Genomic DNA, 17,896 nt, shown 5'->3' with positions numbered 1-17,896 from the left:
TAAAAACTGCCAGTGCCTTGCAGTATGAAGCACTGCAAGCTGTGACAGTAACAGAACCCAAGGAGTATTTTTGAGATTAAGTAAATCCTTCAAGCAACCTAACTGATGGTCAAATGGAAACTCTCCATCGTTCTTAAATTCACTGTAGGTACTTCCACAATTTCTTAACACAGCAGAGAAGGAACCGAGAAAGGAATGAAAGAGCAAGGGCACAGCTCCCATTTCTTTGCCACCAATGAGTGTTTGCATCAGTCAACAACTCAACAGTCTAAATCTGATTTAGCCTTGAGTGGAAGTAAAGCATCTTCTAAAAGGAGCAGGCAGAAACACAAGCCTCACAGGTCCAAAGCACCCTCTGGCTAAGGGAATGGTTTCACATCCCTACACACCTGCCCTTCTGGAAGCCCCTATTCTTGTGGCAGCCTCTCCCTCCATGGTTTGGACTACAGAATCTTGTATCTCACCCTGTCAGTCACTCACTGGGCCACTTGGTAAGGCAGTTTAAGGTTACCCAGAAAGGTGATTGAGGCCCCATTCCTGGAGATATTTGAGGTGAGGGTTAACAGGGCTCTGGGCAACCTGATCTAGTTGAAAATGCCCCTGATGAGTGCAGAGGGGGTTGGACTAGATGATGTTTGGAGGTCCCTTCCAACCCAAACCTTTCTATGAATATAGGTAACTAAAATGGCAGACTACTCTCTGCCACCCTCAAGAAAAAGCAAAATAAATATATTTTTGTGCCACTTTAGTGAGCTGAATCAGCCAAAGGTATGGCAAGAGATACAAACACACCTTGAAGTGAAGCAAGAGCAGGAAGATGTATCACACAAGAGGCTTGCCTAGGTAAATACTAATAAATACAGATATTAATGGGAGGGTTTCAGTATTTTTTCTAGTTTCCCTTTCAGACTACAGAAAATTATTCTATTGTCTATAAAAATGTTGATGATCAGCACCTTTGATAGTGAAATCCTGCCACTTTGCACTGCAAGAGCACACAGACCAGTCTAAGCCACACCTAGACCACTGCAGCATCAGGTCCTCCAGAAAAAAAGATGAAATCATAGAATTGGTTGGGTTGGAAGTAACCTCCAAAAGTCATCTAAGTCCAACCCCCTCTGCAGTCAGCAGAGACATCCTCAACCTGATCAGGTTGCTCAGAGCCTTGTTAAGCCTCACCTTGAATATCTCCAGGGACGGGGCCTCAACCACCTCCCTGGGCATCTGTTGAAGTGTTCCAGCACCCTCCTGGTGCAAATCATGTTCCTCTCATTCAGCCTAAATCCACTCTTCTCTAGTTTGAAGCCATTGCCCTCTGTCCTGTCCCTGCAGGCCTTTGCAAACAGCCTCTCTCCAAGTGGCAGTGATAGATGCTGGTGTTCTAGCTAACAAAGCCAGATACTCTGTATGCCACCTATTGATGCATTTTCCTACTCACATTGTGTATTTCTAAATAAACCCATGCACCTTACTCACATACATTGCAACGTGTACTCCTGCATGCAATCCTTTTGTGGACAGAGAATTTACACCAAGTTCTTAGAGCTGGTCAAAGCAGCAGTCCTGCACTTCAAGCAATGTAAACTACCTTGTCAAGGCAATAGTCTATCAGTCAAAGCAATCCAATTAAAAAGAACATTTGGGGATAATACATTTTATCAGAGTAGAACAGAGCACAGGAAAAACAGGACTAGAAACAAGTAAATACTTTTTTTTCCCCCCACTGCATACAGGAAAATACTTAATTAACTTTGAGGCAGTTCAGTAAGAACAGGAGTGAATATAAGCTGACACAAAAAAATACCATCTGGAGGGCAATTTTATATTGCTAGAACTTTATCTTAAAAAAATATGCAACAACTTCTCATTTAAACTATATCCTTACCCTGAAAGGTTGGACTAGATGATCCTTGAGGTCCCTTCCAATCTGAGGTTCTATGAATTCTATGAACTTTTCACTCCGTTCTTAAGTAAAAACTTCATTGCACAAATACTCTTAACTATTAAAGGCCAGTACTAAAAACACACTCCAGTGCTTTCAAGATTGGTTGATTCTGGTCCTTGAAAAATGTAAGAAATGTTGACTGACCTGGACAGAAACTGTGCTGTGCCTGAGCAGGAAGCTCGTCGTGCAGCGCGCGCTTCTCGATGCGCCCTTCAGTTGCGTTCTGAAGCAAGTCTGGCTGTCTGCTGGCAAATCCCAACTCTGCAGGGTCAGAAAGCTTCAGGTAAAACTGTGGCTCCAAGTCAGTAAAAGAGAAGTTTATAGCACCATGTCTCCCACTGCCATAGTCACTGAATGCAGGCTCGTCCCCGGTGAGCTGTGCTGGTAAGGGGAGGATGCGGTGATGCAGCTGCGGGCTGGGCAGTCTGGAAGCCAGCGGAGAAGGGATTGGTGACATCTGTCTGTGTGTGCTAGGCAGTGGGGACGAACTACTGAACACATTACTCACTGCTGCTAGCAAGGGTGAAGGCAGCCTTTTCTCTTCCAGTTTAAGATGATTGCTTGCCTGAGAAAGATCAGGACTTTCATTTACAGGCAGGTTCAAAACTAGATGCTTGCTGCCTCCACGGGACACTGGGGTTCTCCTCTCAGGTACTGAGCCTGGCAGGTTTCTCTCTACTCTGCTAATTTGGTGCAGCCTCTTCCATTCAGCAGCTTCATCCAAACTGTCACTCCGTATAACTTTGAGAAGAGCTTTATTGACTGCTCCCAGAAGGTTGCATGACTCATCAGTAATGGGCACTCTCTCTGCTTTCTGCTGCAAACCAGAGCTGTCCTGCTCCTTTTCCTGCAACCTGATGCTCTTCAAGTCTCCAGCAGCCTCCTCTCTGCTGCATACTCCAGTTTTTGACAGAAACTCATGAGGGACTGTTGTGAGAACAGCAGAAATGGTTTCTTCATCTCTGTGGAAATCAGGTAAAGATTCTGCAAGGGGTTTGGCAACTTTAATACAAGCTCCTGAATCCTGTACTTCTCCAACAGCTGTGACTCCTGGTTTCCCCTTGCATGTCAGCTCAGTGTGCATGCTACTTGTCAAGCTTTTAGCAGCTGCAGACTCACTCAATGTCTCAAGTTTGTTAGATAGACAGTCCTGAGGTGGTTTTACCAAAGTACTCTGTTGTACCTTTGTAACTCCAGGAGTGCATTCTCTATCATCCACCAGTTCAGCTGCAGCCAGGTCCTTGCTGTGTTTTGAGCTGGAACTCGTTATGTCAGCATCCACTTTCACAGCTCTTTTGCTGTCAAGAAAATACCCTTCTCCTGTCCACTCCTCTGGTTGTATGCTACTGTCTACTGGGAAATCATCCTTACATTTTATTGTCACCCATCTGGAGGTAGAAAAGGAACTGGGAAAGCTCCTGTTAGGAAATCTTGTGGGGATTCTCTTCTTATTTTGCAGTTGCATATCTGGCGTGCTCATTACAGAAAGATGCTGCTCGTGTATCTTTTTTCCCCCTCTCCGGTGTCTGAATTCCTGAAAGCTCTCCTTCCTTCTGTATTTCCTCATTCTTGCTTGATTCAAACTGTCTTTGTTTGTGGAATCCAGAAAGATTTTCTGCTGAGATATGAAGCTGGAGTAATCCTCACCTTTAAGTTTTGGGACTCCAGCAACATTCTGCCGCTTTCCCTCCTGTTGTCCCGTGTTAAGGCCTGGAACGTGGCGTGATCTCCACGGTCTCTCCTTGTCAGCAGTCAATTTGTACAGCTCCATGAGAATGTCTTTGGTGGTAGTCTGATGGAAAATAATCTCTCCAAAGCTTTCATATGGCTGTTCTTTCAGCTCCATCTCTAACTGCTCCTGCACTTGATAGCAGCTGCAGAAGCGTTTCCTGGTTCTGTCCAGAGTCAGACAGCCCTTGTAAGTAAATCCTCTGACTTTGCCCTCCGGAAGATAGAAGCTGATGTAGCAAAGCTCCATAATGGGTGTGTGCAATTGCAGGACAGTATGCGTGCCTTCCATTATGCCTGCCCAGTTACTCACTCATTTAAATGAGGTGCTAAGGGTTTCAAAGCTTGCATGACATAGCATGTGAGGCAGGGAATGGGTGGGAGGCATGTGACTAATCTTCCACAATAATATTGTCTGCTGGAAAAAAACAAAGAGAAGCCTGTCAGACTTGATTATGGCAAATGCAATATGACAAATAACAAGCCTCCAGAAGCACAATCTTCTCTTGGTATTTTCTAATATAAATCTTTTACCTCAAGAAGGCTGACACAAACAGGATGACACTGCCAAGACTCAGAGCAGGAATCATAATCCTTCTCACACGCATCATCTCTCGGGCTCTCAGTCAATACTGTCCCATAACATCATGAGATGTTCATTGAAACACCCATTTCAAACAGAATTTACTCTTCAATCTCTTCAGTGCCAAAACCTATTGCAGCCTCTCTGTTAAAAGTTAGCTTGCTGTTAAGATGTAGTCAGAAGAATCATTGAAGCCTGTATCTTGCCAGTCTGGAAAGGACAAGGACCTGTAAGGTCCTATACATGATTCTATGAATTGGGCTACAAGAAAGCTGGGGAAGGACTTTTTAGGATGTCAGGCAGCGATAGGACTGAAGGGAATAGATCCAAGCTAGAGGAGGGCAGATTGAGATTAGACCTTAAGGAAGAAGCTCTTCACCATGAGGGTGGTGAGACACTGGAATATGTTGCCCAGGGAGGTGGTGGAAGCCTCATCCCTGGAGATTTTTAAGGCCAAGCTGGATGAGGCTCTAAGACAGCCTGATGTAGTGTGAGGTGTCCTTGCCCATGGTAGGGGAATTGGAACTAGATGGTCCTTGAGGTTCATTCCAACCCTGACAATTCCATGATTCTATGATTTTTACTCTGCACAACCAGCAACAGAACACCATCACAATGGAATTGGCTCACACTGCTTTCTTTACCAAGGAAGTGTACTTTTAAAAAATGAGAGGCTGAACATTTTCTTCTCATATTTATCTGTGGAGATGCTGTGACATCAAGAAAACTTACAAGAAACAAAATAAATTAAAAAACATCTGTTTGTTTGTCCAGTATACAGCACCTGTATAAATCTATTTCAATCCAGCATGCAGTGCTGTAACTGCACTACTGCAGCTTTGTTATTTCCTTCCCTTTGCATTATGTCATGTTTTCTTGCTATAGGTTGGATATCACAGAGTACATCTGGTTGGAAGAGACCTCCAAGCTCATCCAGTCCTACCCTCAACCCAGCACTGAAGGGTCAACACTAAACCATGTCTCTAAGCATCAGCTCCACAGGCTGCTTGAACACCCCCAGGGAGGGTGACTCCAGCACTGCCCTGAGCAGACCATTCCAATGTTTGAGAACCCTTTCAGGGAAGAAACAATTCCTAAAATCCAGCCTGAAGCTCCCCTGGCAAAGCTTGGAACCATTTCCTGTGCTCCTGTCCCTTGCCACCAGGGAGCAGAGGCTGCCCCTTCCTCTCTCCAATCTCCCTGCAGGGAGCTGTGGAGAGCAATGAGGTCTCCATTTCAAGGAAGTGATGGCAAGGAAACCTGGAGCAGTTAAACCAGGAAAAAAGAAAGAAGAAAAGGAAGAATCAAAACCTAAGGTGAGAATGGATAACCAAGGAGATCAGATCTATGTTTAACACTGACTTACAGAAGATAATGCACCACAGCAAAGTATTTGTCAGTGCATTTGATTTAGAAAATAGCAAAAGCAATAGTAAGAAAGGCAACTGCTTTTTAACCCCAGAACAAGACAGGCTGTATTTTGGGTATTTCAGTCTTATCTAGAAAGAAGCCTCAATGTTCAATTAGTCTGAATGATTTTATGGGATCTTCTGTTTCATGTCAGCTGGCATGGCATTTTCTCATTGAAATATGATTAAGTTTCTAAAAGGAAACAGCATCCTGGAAACTACAGACCCAGCAGCTACAGATCCAGACATGATCAAATTTAATATCCTCAGATGACATCTGTGATATCATCAGGTACAACTCAACTCAGGTCCAAAGAGTACATTACTCTTGGTAACATGATGCAAGATTTTTTTGGGGGGAAACACATGAAAACTACATCTGTGAGGGAGAGAACTAGCTAGCCCTTGCCTCGGCCACACCAACTTACTGGGCTATCCCCCTCCCAAAATATAAGCAGCTTCCCTAACCTAATCTGAGCTCTGAATCAGTACATTACTGAAAGGAGGCCTACAGCTCTCCTTTAAATCATATGGCAACTACAAGCTCTTTCCCAATTACAAACAAATAAATCACGGAATGCTAGGGGTTGGAAGAGACCTCCAGAGACCATCCAGTCCAACCCCCTGCCAGAGCAGGGCCACTTAGGGCAGGCCACACAGGAAGGCATCCAGGTGGGTCTGGAAAGTCTGCAGGGAAGGAGACTCCACAACCTCTCTGGGCAGCCTGCTCCAGGGCTGCAGCAGCCTCACAGGGAAAAAGTCTTTTCTCATGCTGAGATGGAACTTCCTGTGATTGAGTTTACATGCACTGCCCCTCATACTATCCCTGGGTATGACTGAAGAGAGCCTGGCTCTATCCTCCCCACAGAGACCCTTCAGGTGTTTGTAGACATTGATAAGGTGCCCTCTCAGCTTTCTCTTCTCCAGACTGAAATGCCCCTGGGCCCTCAGTCTTTCCTATCAGATGAATAAATGCTCCAGTCCCTTAACCATCCTCAGTGCTCTCCATTGAGCTGTCTCCAGTCCTTCCCTGTCCCTCCTAAACTTGGGAGCCCAGGATTGGATGAAGCAGTCCAAATGTGGTCTAATTAGGGCTGAGAAGAAGGGGAGGAGAACCTCCCTTGACCTGCTGGACTCCTTTTTCTTCATGCACCCAAGTACACTATACTTAGCCACCGGGGCACATTGCTACCCCATGAAGAACTTACTACTCACCAAGACTCCAGGATCCTTCTCTGTGGAGCTGCTTTCCAGCCCCTACCCTGCAGTGGTGCATGGAGCTATTCCTCCTCAGCTGCAGATGTTTCTTCAATGTGACCATCTTTGACAATCCCCTGCTATGCCAGCTTAGATCAGCTTTAAAGGCTACACCTATCAGATCTTTTGAGTGCACAGCAGATGGAAAACAGCAGTGATGATACTTTGAGGGGAGTTGGCAAATTTGGAAATTAAAATAAATGTCAGAATTATTTCACCTGTCATAAAAATGAAGACAAGGTTTGTTCCTTAAGAACAGCATCAGATGGTCTTGCATTAATGTCATATATATACCTTACCCAAAGAAATATTGCCCCCCAACTTTCTGTATCTAAGGATTGTACAACAAAATCCTATAACTTAAAAGGGACATATAGCTGATACTCAGCTGAACTCATACAGTGACATAAAAGTTAATTACAAGAAGAAAAATCTTTTGCCTCAGGATACAGAGGTCTTAATGAAAAGCTGTACTAGTTAATAGTCAGTTACTCTTAAAGTAATAACAGTGCCATACTAGACCAAAGCAGCTGGCACAGAGCTCTGTTCACATGTCTGAAATGTAATCTACATGGTTGAACAGAAGCACATCGCATTAGCAGAAAAAGTAAACCCAAACCACTACATTTGCATTGATAGCCAGCAAAAATAACAAACTGATACAAGGATAGGGGATGCTGGGGATGCTCAGCCTGGAGAAGAGAAGACACCAGAGGGACCTTAGTGCTGCCTGCCAGTACCTGAAGGGATCCTGCAGGCTGCAGAGGGACTTTTCATCAGGGTGTCTAGAGACAGGACAAGGGGGAATAGTTTGAAGCTGAGGCAGAGCAGGGTTAGAGTGAAGCTGAGGAAGAAGTTCTTCAGTGTGAGGGTGGTGAGACTCTGGCATAGGCTGCTCAGGGAGGCTGTGGCTGCCTCCTCCCTGGTGGTGTCGAAGGCCAGGCTGGATGAGGCCTTGAGCAGCTGAGTGTAGCTGAGAGGTGTCCGTGCCCATGGTGGGGAGGTTGGAGATGAGCTCTGAGGTCCTCTCCAACCTGAACCTGTCCTCTGGTTCTGTGAAATGGGATGCAATGACCTGTAATGATCACATTAACACTTCAAAGAAAGAAGAGTTAAAGCAGAGAGTTCCTCTTGCATTTGTCTTCCTCCCTGGCACTTTCTGCTAGCAGCATTCTGTATGTAGCTAAATGCTTTTGACATGACTGCAATTAACCAAAAATTATAAACCAAATTACTGTCCACCTCAGAAGAGAGACTACAGGCTTCCCAAAGTCTTGTTAAACAAATAAGGATATTAAGTTATTGGTGGTTATATGCAAAACATTTAGCTTGATTTATCTGTCTTAAGTGCAAATCAATTAAAAATGGTTTATTGCTTCTCTGTTACTGTGATTTTCTTGGTCCGTGTCCTATCCTGGAATTCCATGGATTAAATTCTTTGGAAACTCACCTATTCTGTCAACAGGCAAATGGACTTCTAAAAAAAAAAACCACCCATTTCTATTTTTTTTCTAAAATTCAAATAGTTTTAAGATTGTAATAGGTTGCACAGATCCTTCAAGAGGGTTCTAACTTTAGCAACAAGGCAACTCTGACAGTGAGAAAGTGAGGAGTGTAAATCATGAAGACAGTGTTGCAGCGTAATAAGCTTAACATGCAGCAAGTTAAAAAGAATGGCTTTGACAAAAATGCCAACTGAAGGCTTGTTGTAAGAAATGCAGACTTGACATCAAGATTTTGGTAACACCATTTAAAATGGAAGATATAATGAGTCTCTAAATGGAGATCAATTCAATGTCAAGAATTCTTAATTCAGTGTTAATGATTCATGGATCTCCAGTAATTTTCTAAGGGCTCAACTCAAGAAAATATATAAGGGCTTGTGTAGATACTAAGTCCTGCATTATCATAGCATGGCTTAGGTTGGAAGGGACCTCAGAGCTCATGTGGTCTAACCTCCCTACCATGGGCAGGCACACCTCGCAACTAGATTCAGCTGCTCAAGGCTTCATCCAGTCTGGTCTTCAACACCCCCTGGCAGGAGGCAGCCACAGGCTCCCTGGGCAGCCTGTTTCAGGAGTCTCACCATGCTCCTACTGAAGAACTTCCTTCTCAGCTCCAGTCTAACCCTGCTCTGCTGCAGCTTCAAACCATTGCCCCTTGTCCTGTCTCTAGACACCCTCATGAAAAGTCCCTCTGCAGCCTTCCTGCAAGATCCCTTCAGCTATGGGCAGGCAACTCTAAGGTCTCCCTGGAGTCTTCTCTTCTGCAGACGGCACACCCCCAGCTTCCTCACCCTGTCCTCACATCAGAGGTGCTGCAGCCCTTGGATCATCTTTGTGGCCTCCTCTGGACTCCAACAGCTCTGCATCCTTCTTATGCTAGAGATCACCACAAAGAACTGGATTTAAAACCAATCTGAATGTCCGAACTAATGATCAGAGGTTAAGCTTCCCATGGAAAGGGAATAAATGGCAGGATCTGCATGACCAGGGCACAGTTACTTTGATTCATGCAGCACATCTGGCAGGCTTGCTTTCTCTATGTTGAGGTGGAAGTGCTGAGGCTTGCCATTCACACCGTACCTGCATTCTGGCAGCAGTGAGAGGGAAGCAAAATCACAAACATTCATCAGGGAAAGGTGCTATGATATTGCATAAGGCTTTAAATGATCATGGTAAAAAGAAAACATCAGTTCCCTCAGATTCCCTGTTGCAGGTGGCTCTAGGCTCTGCAGGATCTCCTGTCACAGGTGAAAGTTGAACTAAGCAGATCATTAGGCATAAATCAGGACAAAAAACAACAACAAAAAAAACCCTAAGACTGATTTGTTGTGCCTGGTCATTACAATATTAATGCAGTCTTTGCTCCTACTGTCTCCAAGTATGTCCAAATAACCTACTCCCTTCTAATCCACCTCAGGATGCCACTGGACTTCTGGGTCACAGGGCACACTGTTCATAGGCATCCTTCTGTCCACTAAGATCCCCAGGTCCCTTTTCCCTGCGCCGCACTCCAGCAGGTCAGTCCCCAGCCTATCCTGGTCCACGGGGTTGTTCTTTCCCAGATGCCAGACTCTACCCTTGGTCTTGCTGGAGTTCATTCAATTCCTGCTCACCCAGCTCTCAAGCCTGTCCAGGTGCGTCTGGATGGCAGCACAGCCTGAGGGGGTGTCAGCCACTGCTCCCAGTTTGGTGTCATTAGCAAAGTTGCTGACAATGTCCTCTGTGCCCTCAGTTAATGTTCAGATTCCAGTGAGTTATAGCTATCCAATATAGATTGATATCAAACAGTGGCCAATTTCCTGCCTTTTTGGTCCCCTTCATGATACCTAAAAGCTAATGCAATATACAGTCAGCTCATCTCTTTTAAAAGTCACTCAAGATCAAACTAGAAGATAATTTATTTTGTGCCAAAAGAGCTGAAGTGAAATTAAAAGCTGGTGAACGTTTAGATACCAAGACTGGGTGCAGAAGAGGATGCAAACTAAATTTGGAAAACAGAAACACAGAAGCACATGGACATTTGTTTCTCATTCTGAAGAGCAACCAAGCTGGTGAAGGGCCGAAGAATGAGTCTGATGGAGAGCAGCTGAGGGAACTGGGACTGTTTAGTGTGAGGAAGAGGAGGCTGAGGGAAGACCTCATCACTCTCTGCAGCTACATGAAAGGACAATAGAGAGAGTTTGCTGCTGGTCTCTTCTCACAGATCAGTAGTGATAGAACAAGAAGGAACAGCCTCAAGGTGCACCAGGGAAGGTTTAGGCTGGACATTAGGAAGAAGTTCTTAAATGGTATAGGAAAGAGCTGAAAACAACCCCACCCTAGAGCCTTAACCAAGACCTCTAACATTCTTCTCACTTTTCTTTTCCTACTCTTGACCACTCTCTGAGGTCACTTGCAGAAGTTTGCTTCTGTGAGACATTTTCTGTATGCCACTTAAAGCAGGATCCTTCAGAAAGGATCAGCTTGTTAAACAGTGCAGTCAAGACCCAAGCTGACATGCTTCTTTACACAGACAAATCATCAGGAGGGGCTCTTATATAAAGCAGGAAAAATTATTAGCTTTTTCTCTGGTGGAAGAAAAGGGAGATATCAGTCCAAACAAGGACAAAAAAATACCCAGCAGTTGTTCACATCCCAGACACAACTGACTCCTCACCAGGTTTTTATATGACAATATAAAGTTGACATTCACTACTTTGGCATTTATTTTTAAAAGCAGCCATTAGCCAGTTTCTCTTTGATATTTGCCCATAGCTTCCATGGCATGTAAAGGGCTTCAGTGGCTCGCTGCTGAGCTTTTTCCAGAGCAAGATTTTTCACCAGCTTAGCATCACCACCTAATGAGCCACACTTCATTTAAAATGAACAGGGGTTGACAGATGGATCTGTTCACAGTCAGGAAGAGTGAAGACAGAAATTGAAAAAGCATTTCAGATTTTCTGGAAACACCTATATGAAGTAATCTCTGCAGAGATACAGTACTTTTACCTATGTCTGTATCTTATCCTAACCAGCTGCAAAGTGTTAAAGAACCATTCACCCATTTCTCACTACAGTGATTAAGCCACTTACATCCATGCAGCTACACACCTCACTCATACATCTACACAAGGGAACCTGCATCTTCATTGCACTTGACTTTTAATGAGATTAGTTTTGAGTGCAACCTACTTCCATCGCTAAAAAGACACTACACAACAAATTGCAACTCTCCATCCCTAGACATTCTGTCTACAGGTGCTTCAAATGAAGTTAACGATGTTATGGGTTGACAGCATCTGTTTTTTAGTAATATAAAAGGCATTTCTTCTCTCTCTCTTCTATTTTCCATTTAATCCAAACTGTCTGAACTGTTTCTGTTCAGCCTGCAAGCACAGGCTCAGCTACCTGAAAGGTGAAGGTTTCAGAATGGTACCTCCAAATGATTTACCTCAACCTCATAGTAATGCTACTCGTAGAAATAGCTTTAAATGTGTACATGTTAGGAAGAAGTTTTTCACAGAGAGAGTGATTTCCCATTGGAATGGGCTGCCCAGGGAGGTGGTGGAGGCACCGTCCCTGGGGGTCTTCAAGAAAAGACTGGATGAGGCACTCAGTGCCATGGTCTAGTTGACTGGCTAGGGCTGGGTGATAGGTTGGACTGGATGATCTTTGAGGTCTCTTCCAACCTGGTTGATTCTATGATTCTATGATTCTATAATGGCTGAATGACAACACTTGCAGAAGACGTTTCTCCAAGCAAAATGATCATTAGACCATCAAGAGCAATTAATTCAAAGGAAGGCTGGAAATAAATTAGTATGGTACCTCTAAGTGATTCACCTGAACTTCACAGGAACACTACCTGCACAAAGAGTTTTAGATGTTTACATAATAGTTGAATGGCAACACTTGCAAAAGACATTTCTCCAAGATGATCATTAAACCATCATGAACAACTAATTGAAAAGACGGATGGAAATAAACTACTAAAATTAGGAACATCATCAGAAGGGAGAAATTGAATGAAATTCAACAGAGAAAAGTGTAGAGTCATGCACCTGGGAAAGAACAATCCCATGTATCAGTATAGGTTGGGGAGTGACCTGCTGAAGAGCAGTGAAGGGGAGACGGACTTGGAAGTCTTGGTGAATGGCCATAAGCCAGCAGTGTGCTCTCGTGGCCAGAAAGGACAGTGCTGTTCCCGGGTGTGTTAGAAGGGCTGTGGTTGGTAGATCAAGGGAGGTTCTCCTTCCCCTCTACTCTGTCTTGGTGAGGCCTCATCTGGAGTACTGTGTGCAGTTCTGGGCCCCCCAGCTTATGAAGGACAGGGAGCTGCTTGAGAGAGTCCTGCGCAGAGCCACAAAAACGATTAAGGAATTGAACATCTTCCTTATGAGGAGAGCCTGAAGGAGCTGGGGCTTGTTAGCTTGGAGAGGAGAAGACTAAGGGGTGACCTCATTAATGTTTACAAATATGTAAAGAGTGAATGCCAGGAGGATGGAGCCAGCCTCTTCTTGGTGATGCCCAGTGACATGACAGGGGTCAATGGGTGGAAGTTGAGGCATAGGAGGTTCCATGTGAACCTGAGGAAGACTTTTTTCACTATGAGAGTGACAGAGCACTGGAACAGGCTGCCCAGGGAGGTTGTGGAGTCTCCCTCCCTGGAGATATTCAAGAACTGTCTGGATACGTTCCAGTGTGATCTGCTCTAGGGGAGGGCTGCACTAGATGGTCTTTCGAGGTCCCTGCCAGCCCCTGACATTCTCTGATTCTCTATCATTTCTCAGCAGTTTTTAAACACTGCTTAATTTTCTGTGAAGCTCCAAGGAAGTAAGGACCCATTATGATTCCTGCTACATTCTCAGGGAAAACAAATATCACAAGACAAGGCTGTGGGACAGCCAGAAGCATTATTATTTAGTCCTCAAGCCAAAACCAAACGAAGAAAAAAAAGAAAGAAAGAAAGAAAGAAAGAAAAAAAAAAAAAGCGGCTGTGCAAGACGGCAACAGAAGAGTTCTTTCAGAGTGTCAGTCTGAGGGGCTGTGCAAGACAGCAAGGGCTCTGTCAGAATGTTAGTCTGTGTCCTTTCCCTGCACGTAAAAGATACTTGCAGCTGTTTCCATCCAAACGCGCTCCTTCCGAGGGCCGGAGCTCAGCAGCCTCGCCCGCCGCGGTGCCCCCATACGCCGCGCAGCCCCGAGCGGCAGCCTGCCGGAGCCCGTAAATACCAATCACATGTCTGCCGCCACTCATCTGCCCTCCCGAGCGCAGCAGGCATCGCCATCCATCAGATGCTACCGAAGCCTAGCCATCTGCAGTCCCCACCGGACTGCACCTACCCCACACAGCACACCGAAAGGAGAACACAGAGGTTGAGGAGTCATTTGGGGGCAGGGAGAAGTAATCCACTCACAACTTGAACGAATAGAGCCGGCAGGAAAGGGGGAGGGAGGAGAGCGACGGACTTTGGTAGCACCGCAAGAGAAACTGAGCGATGCCAGTTTCTGTGATCCCGCAGAAGCTATTTATAAACAGCAAGAGAGCAGACGGGATGCCAACAAGGACTAAACAGATCCTGTCACTGCACTCCCGAGTGTGCGGGGTTCTTTTCTGATCCCTTCGACTGCGCCAGAAGCCGCCGCGGGCGATCGGGCAGAGCGGCGGACAAGCAAACCGAAGGGTCTTTATTACCTTGCGAAAAGCGGAGCCCCGGCCGCCGACGCTCCAGGCGCTGCTCCAAGCGCGGGGGAGGACACGGGGGGCTGGGTGCCTGCGGCCGCCCCGCGCTGCCCGGGGCCGCCTCCGCCGCTCGGCTTCTCCACGGCGCCGGAGAGACCCCGGCCGTGCGCGCGCCCCGCTGGCCCCTCCCGCGGGGGGAGGCGGCGCGAGGGGACTGGCGGGGCGCGCGGCCAATCGCGGCGTGCGCAGCTGCCCCGCGCCGGCGGAGACCCCGCGCCGGCGGAGACCCCACACGCAGCGGCGGCCCCGCTGAGACTTGAGGCCTGCGGGAAGGGCTCCCTGGACTGCAGGTGCTCCTGGCCATCCGGAGCGGCCGCGGCCGTGGCCTTGGCTTCTGCCGGCTGGGGATGTGTCATTCGGAACACGGAGCATGGGCGAAGTGCGGCTTCTCGGGGCGCTGCCAGGTCGGAGTTCGGCCCCCCTATTGCTGTCATGAAGTGCCCCTGCGTAGGCCATCAGATGTTTCGCTCCGGCAGGAGCGTCTCTGCCCAGCTCCTGGTTCACCGCCGCAGCTGCCGCACGGCCCTTTGGCAGCCCGGAGCCGGCTCCGAGATGCAGCCTTAGAGAGCAAGCAGCTCTGCCCTCTACGCCAGCACTGCGCGAAGAGGTAAAGCACACCACAGGCTGGTTTCCTCAGCTATCTCCTAAGTTGCCTGGCGATTTCAGGGAACAGCATTTCAGGTGGAGCAAGAGAAATTTTACTGCTCTAAATGTTATTTTTTCTACTGCTCATCCTCCTGCTACTCTCTAAAGTTCTGCATTCTGGAAGGCGCTCAAATGGAAGGAAGAACGCCTTGGGAACAGCATAGTCAGGTGTAAATAACAGCCACCATTCAGAAGCAGCAGAGCTAGGGTTAAAATCTTTCCAGTAACAGACACAAGTGGAAGAAAGAAATGGTCTTGCGTTTCCCACCAGTGCCTATGACCCTTATCAATACTGAAACACTGCAATGCAATGCCCTTTCTCACTGTACCTGACAGCCTCCTGGAAAGGTCACTTGGCTCTGCTGAGGTCCATTAACACATTGTACATTTATTCTTTATTAGCTCATCGCAGATTTTTCATAACTGAAAGTGATAATACTTAAGCAGCAATCATTCAAAACACCGAGGGTCATCAGATTGACATCATCTTCGGCCACTTGCATCACCATTTCCATTTGAAATATTAGCAAGTTGTGGTTTGTCCTTTTTACCTGACATTTTCCAAGCATCAGCCAGTGTCCCGTGCAGAACACTGGCTCATGCTCTGTGTATTGAGGCAAGCCAGCAGAGCAGGGAGTGGAAGGCTTCGGGATTTTGGAAGATTAACAATTACGTTGTTAGTGACTTCCCTTTTTTGCGAGCGCCTGGCTTCTGTGTGGACAGGAGTTCACCAGAAGCAGCCCCAATGAAACGATTATGTCAGGCTGCAATGTAGGGCACACTGAGAGCAAAACCTAATCTCTGGGAGGTTTCCACTTCATCTGCACTCATCTGCGTAATCAGCTTTTCATCTTGTCATAGGATAAATGCAACCTGCCTTCTGCTTCGTTTACCCTATATAGAACACTGTAGATTTGGAAGGACCTATGCAGAAATGCATTTGGAAAGGAACTTGAAACCATCCAGGTTTTAAAGGGACATTAGAGGTTGGAAGGCATGTTTGCTGAGCTAATTAGAGTTGAAAGCTATGCACTGCATTTAGTATGCAAACTGACCCTGCTTTAGATGAAGCAATCCTCACTAGGAGCTGCCACTGCAGCTTGGTGTGTGTGACTTTGTGGATGGTAAGCAATGAGAGCTGTTGCTTAAACCTTTCAGGAGCTTTTATAAACTGTTACATTCTAGTGAGTAACCCAACCTGTTCACTGCAACAAATATGATTATAAGTTATTTAATCTCAGTTCAGCTGAGTGTGAAAGGCTCAAACAGGTGAAGACAGTCATGGAAAAAAAGGAATGAGTAAAAGCTTCCTTTTCACTGCCCATTTATTTGGGGAAGCATTACTAGAAGTCAGAACTAATCATCAAATGAAACACTTGAGCAAAAGTGTTCTCAGAAGCAGTGTCTGAATTGGAAAGGTACTGACTGACTTTGATGTCTGGAAACGTAAGTCTGAACCAAGTTCTAAGGGCTGGTCAGCAGAATGTTTGTGAGTCTTCATGCATCTCAAAGGATGAATATTTTCCTGTGCTGTTGTTAGAAATGTTCATAGAGGTGCATGGATAAACTCCTAAGGGTACATAAGGAAAAGACAAACTGTGTGATGCAAAAAGGGGAGTAAAAAAGGTACCATAACTTGCTGTCAAAGCAGTTGTACCAGTTTATTTGAAGAACTAAGAAGCAAAAAGCCATCCTGGATAGCTCAGCTCAATTTTCCCCTTTTTTCCATGCCCATAGCACAATTCTCATCCCTGAACAGGTGTTTCCATCTTTTACTGTGTTTATTTTCTAATCTTAACATTGCACATCAGAGCTGACATTTCAGTGTAGCAGGGATAGAAACTTTCAAATTTTCACCTTCAAATTAATACTTTGAATTCTCAGTAAACGCAGATTTGTAATTCAACAAGTTGGTGTCTACTCATATTTGCATGGCAGGTTTTGAACCCAACAGATTTTTTTTTTTCCTGCCTTGTTTAGATACATGATTTGAATGTGTTTATGGCACAGTATATATGTCCAAAACTCTACATTCATCAGTTCCTCCTCCTGGTCCCACTCAAATACTCCTTGTGTCATCATTTTGTATTCTTCAGTCCGCACCATCCCATGCCTTGAGAGCTGTGCTCATTTGCTTCATCACTCCACCTGTTCCAGAGTCTCACCAGCCTCATACAGATGATAAACAAATCTACTCTCCCTCAGCTTCTAACCCTTTTCTTTGTCTTATTGCTACACACCCTTATGAAAAGTCCTTCTCCAGCCTTCCTTCAGGTATTGGAAGGCAGCTCCACAGTCCTCCCAGAGTCTTCTCTTCTCCAGGCTGGACAACTCCATCCCCCGAAGCCTAGTCAGGAGGAATTAATGAAGAGAGGTTGTATCTTAACTCCCTCCCATCCTGAGTCTTCAGGCCATGCACTTCCATGCAGAGCAGTGCCAGGTGGCAATGTAGTCTGAATTACTCACAAAAGCTAAAGTCATGGCCTTCTTAAAATGAAGCAGACAGTCAAAGTTATCAAGGACAGAGGAGATCTGGGCTCACTTCTATCTGCATCTGGGCGACATTCAAGCCTGCAGGAACAGACACACAAGTACTTTGCATTTACAAGGGGAAACAGGCACAGAAATTCCTAGCTTACAAATGGGAAATGTGTTGAGAGTTGTGCCAGGGAAGGGTTAGGTTGGAGATTAGGAAGAACTTCTTTGCTGCAAGAGTGATGAGGGGTTGGAAGAGGCTGTCCAAGGAGGTAGTGGAGTCACTATGCCTGGAGGCATTCAAGAAGCTGTGGCTGTAGCCCTTCAGGCTAGATTTTAGTGGTCATGGGAGTTGGGTTAAGGTCGGGCTTAATGATCCTAAAGATCTTTTCCAACCTTAATGATTCTGCATTGAGCTGTCCACACAGGTGAATAATAAGCAGAAGTATTGAACCTTGTGAGTCATCATGTAGGAGCCACTGAACTTCTATTCCCTGAGTTTCCAACCTGCAAATTAAATCTTTTTTTCCTCAGATTATTGACAAATAATGTAATGAATGAGGGGGGGAAAGGGGAGTATTTAACAGGGCCTGAAGCTGGCTCAGGCACAGCTTCCTTATACTTGTT

General features: G+C 45.7%; 1 protein-coding gene across 2 annotated transcripts in view; it reads right to left on the bottom strand.

Annotated features, from left to right (window-relative positions):
- LOC135177589 (formin-1-like) overlaps nt 1–14,179 on the bottom strand; it is an 83,576-nt gene extending 69,397 nt beyond the window's left edge. For both annotated transcript variants that reach the window (XM_064147795.1, XM_064147786.1), the window contains exons 1-2: nt 14,102–14,179; nt 2,090–4,091 (exon numbers count right to left, since the gene is read on the bottom strand). In XM_064147795.1, the coding sequence (XP_064003865.1) occupies nt 2,090–3,965 (1,876 nt within the window). In that variant the 5' untranslated portion in view covers nt 3,966–4,091; nt 14,102–14,179. The remainder of the gene's footprint in view (nt 1–2,089; nt 4,092–14,101) is intronic.
- Between the last annotated feature and the right edge of the window lie 3,717 nt (nt 14,180–17,896).

This window comes from Pogoniulus pusillus, chromosome 1 (assembly GCF_015220805.1).
Source record: "Pogoniulus pusillus isolate bPogPus1 chromosome 1, bPogPus1.pri, whole genome shotgun sequence".
Classification (NCBI taxonomy): domain Eukaryota; kingdom Metazoa; phylum Chordata; class Aves; order Piciformes; family Lybiidae; genus Pogoniulus; species Pogoniulus pusillus.
The sequence above is the reverse complement of the archived record's forward strand: the minus strand, read 5'-3'. Positions and strand labels throughout refer to the sequence as shown.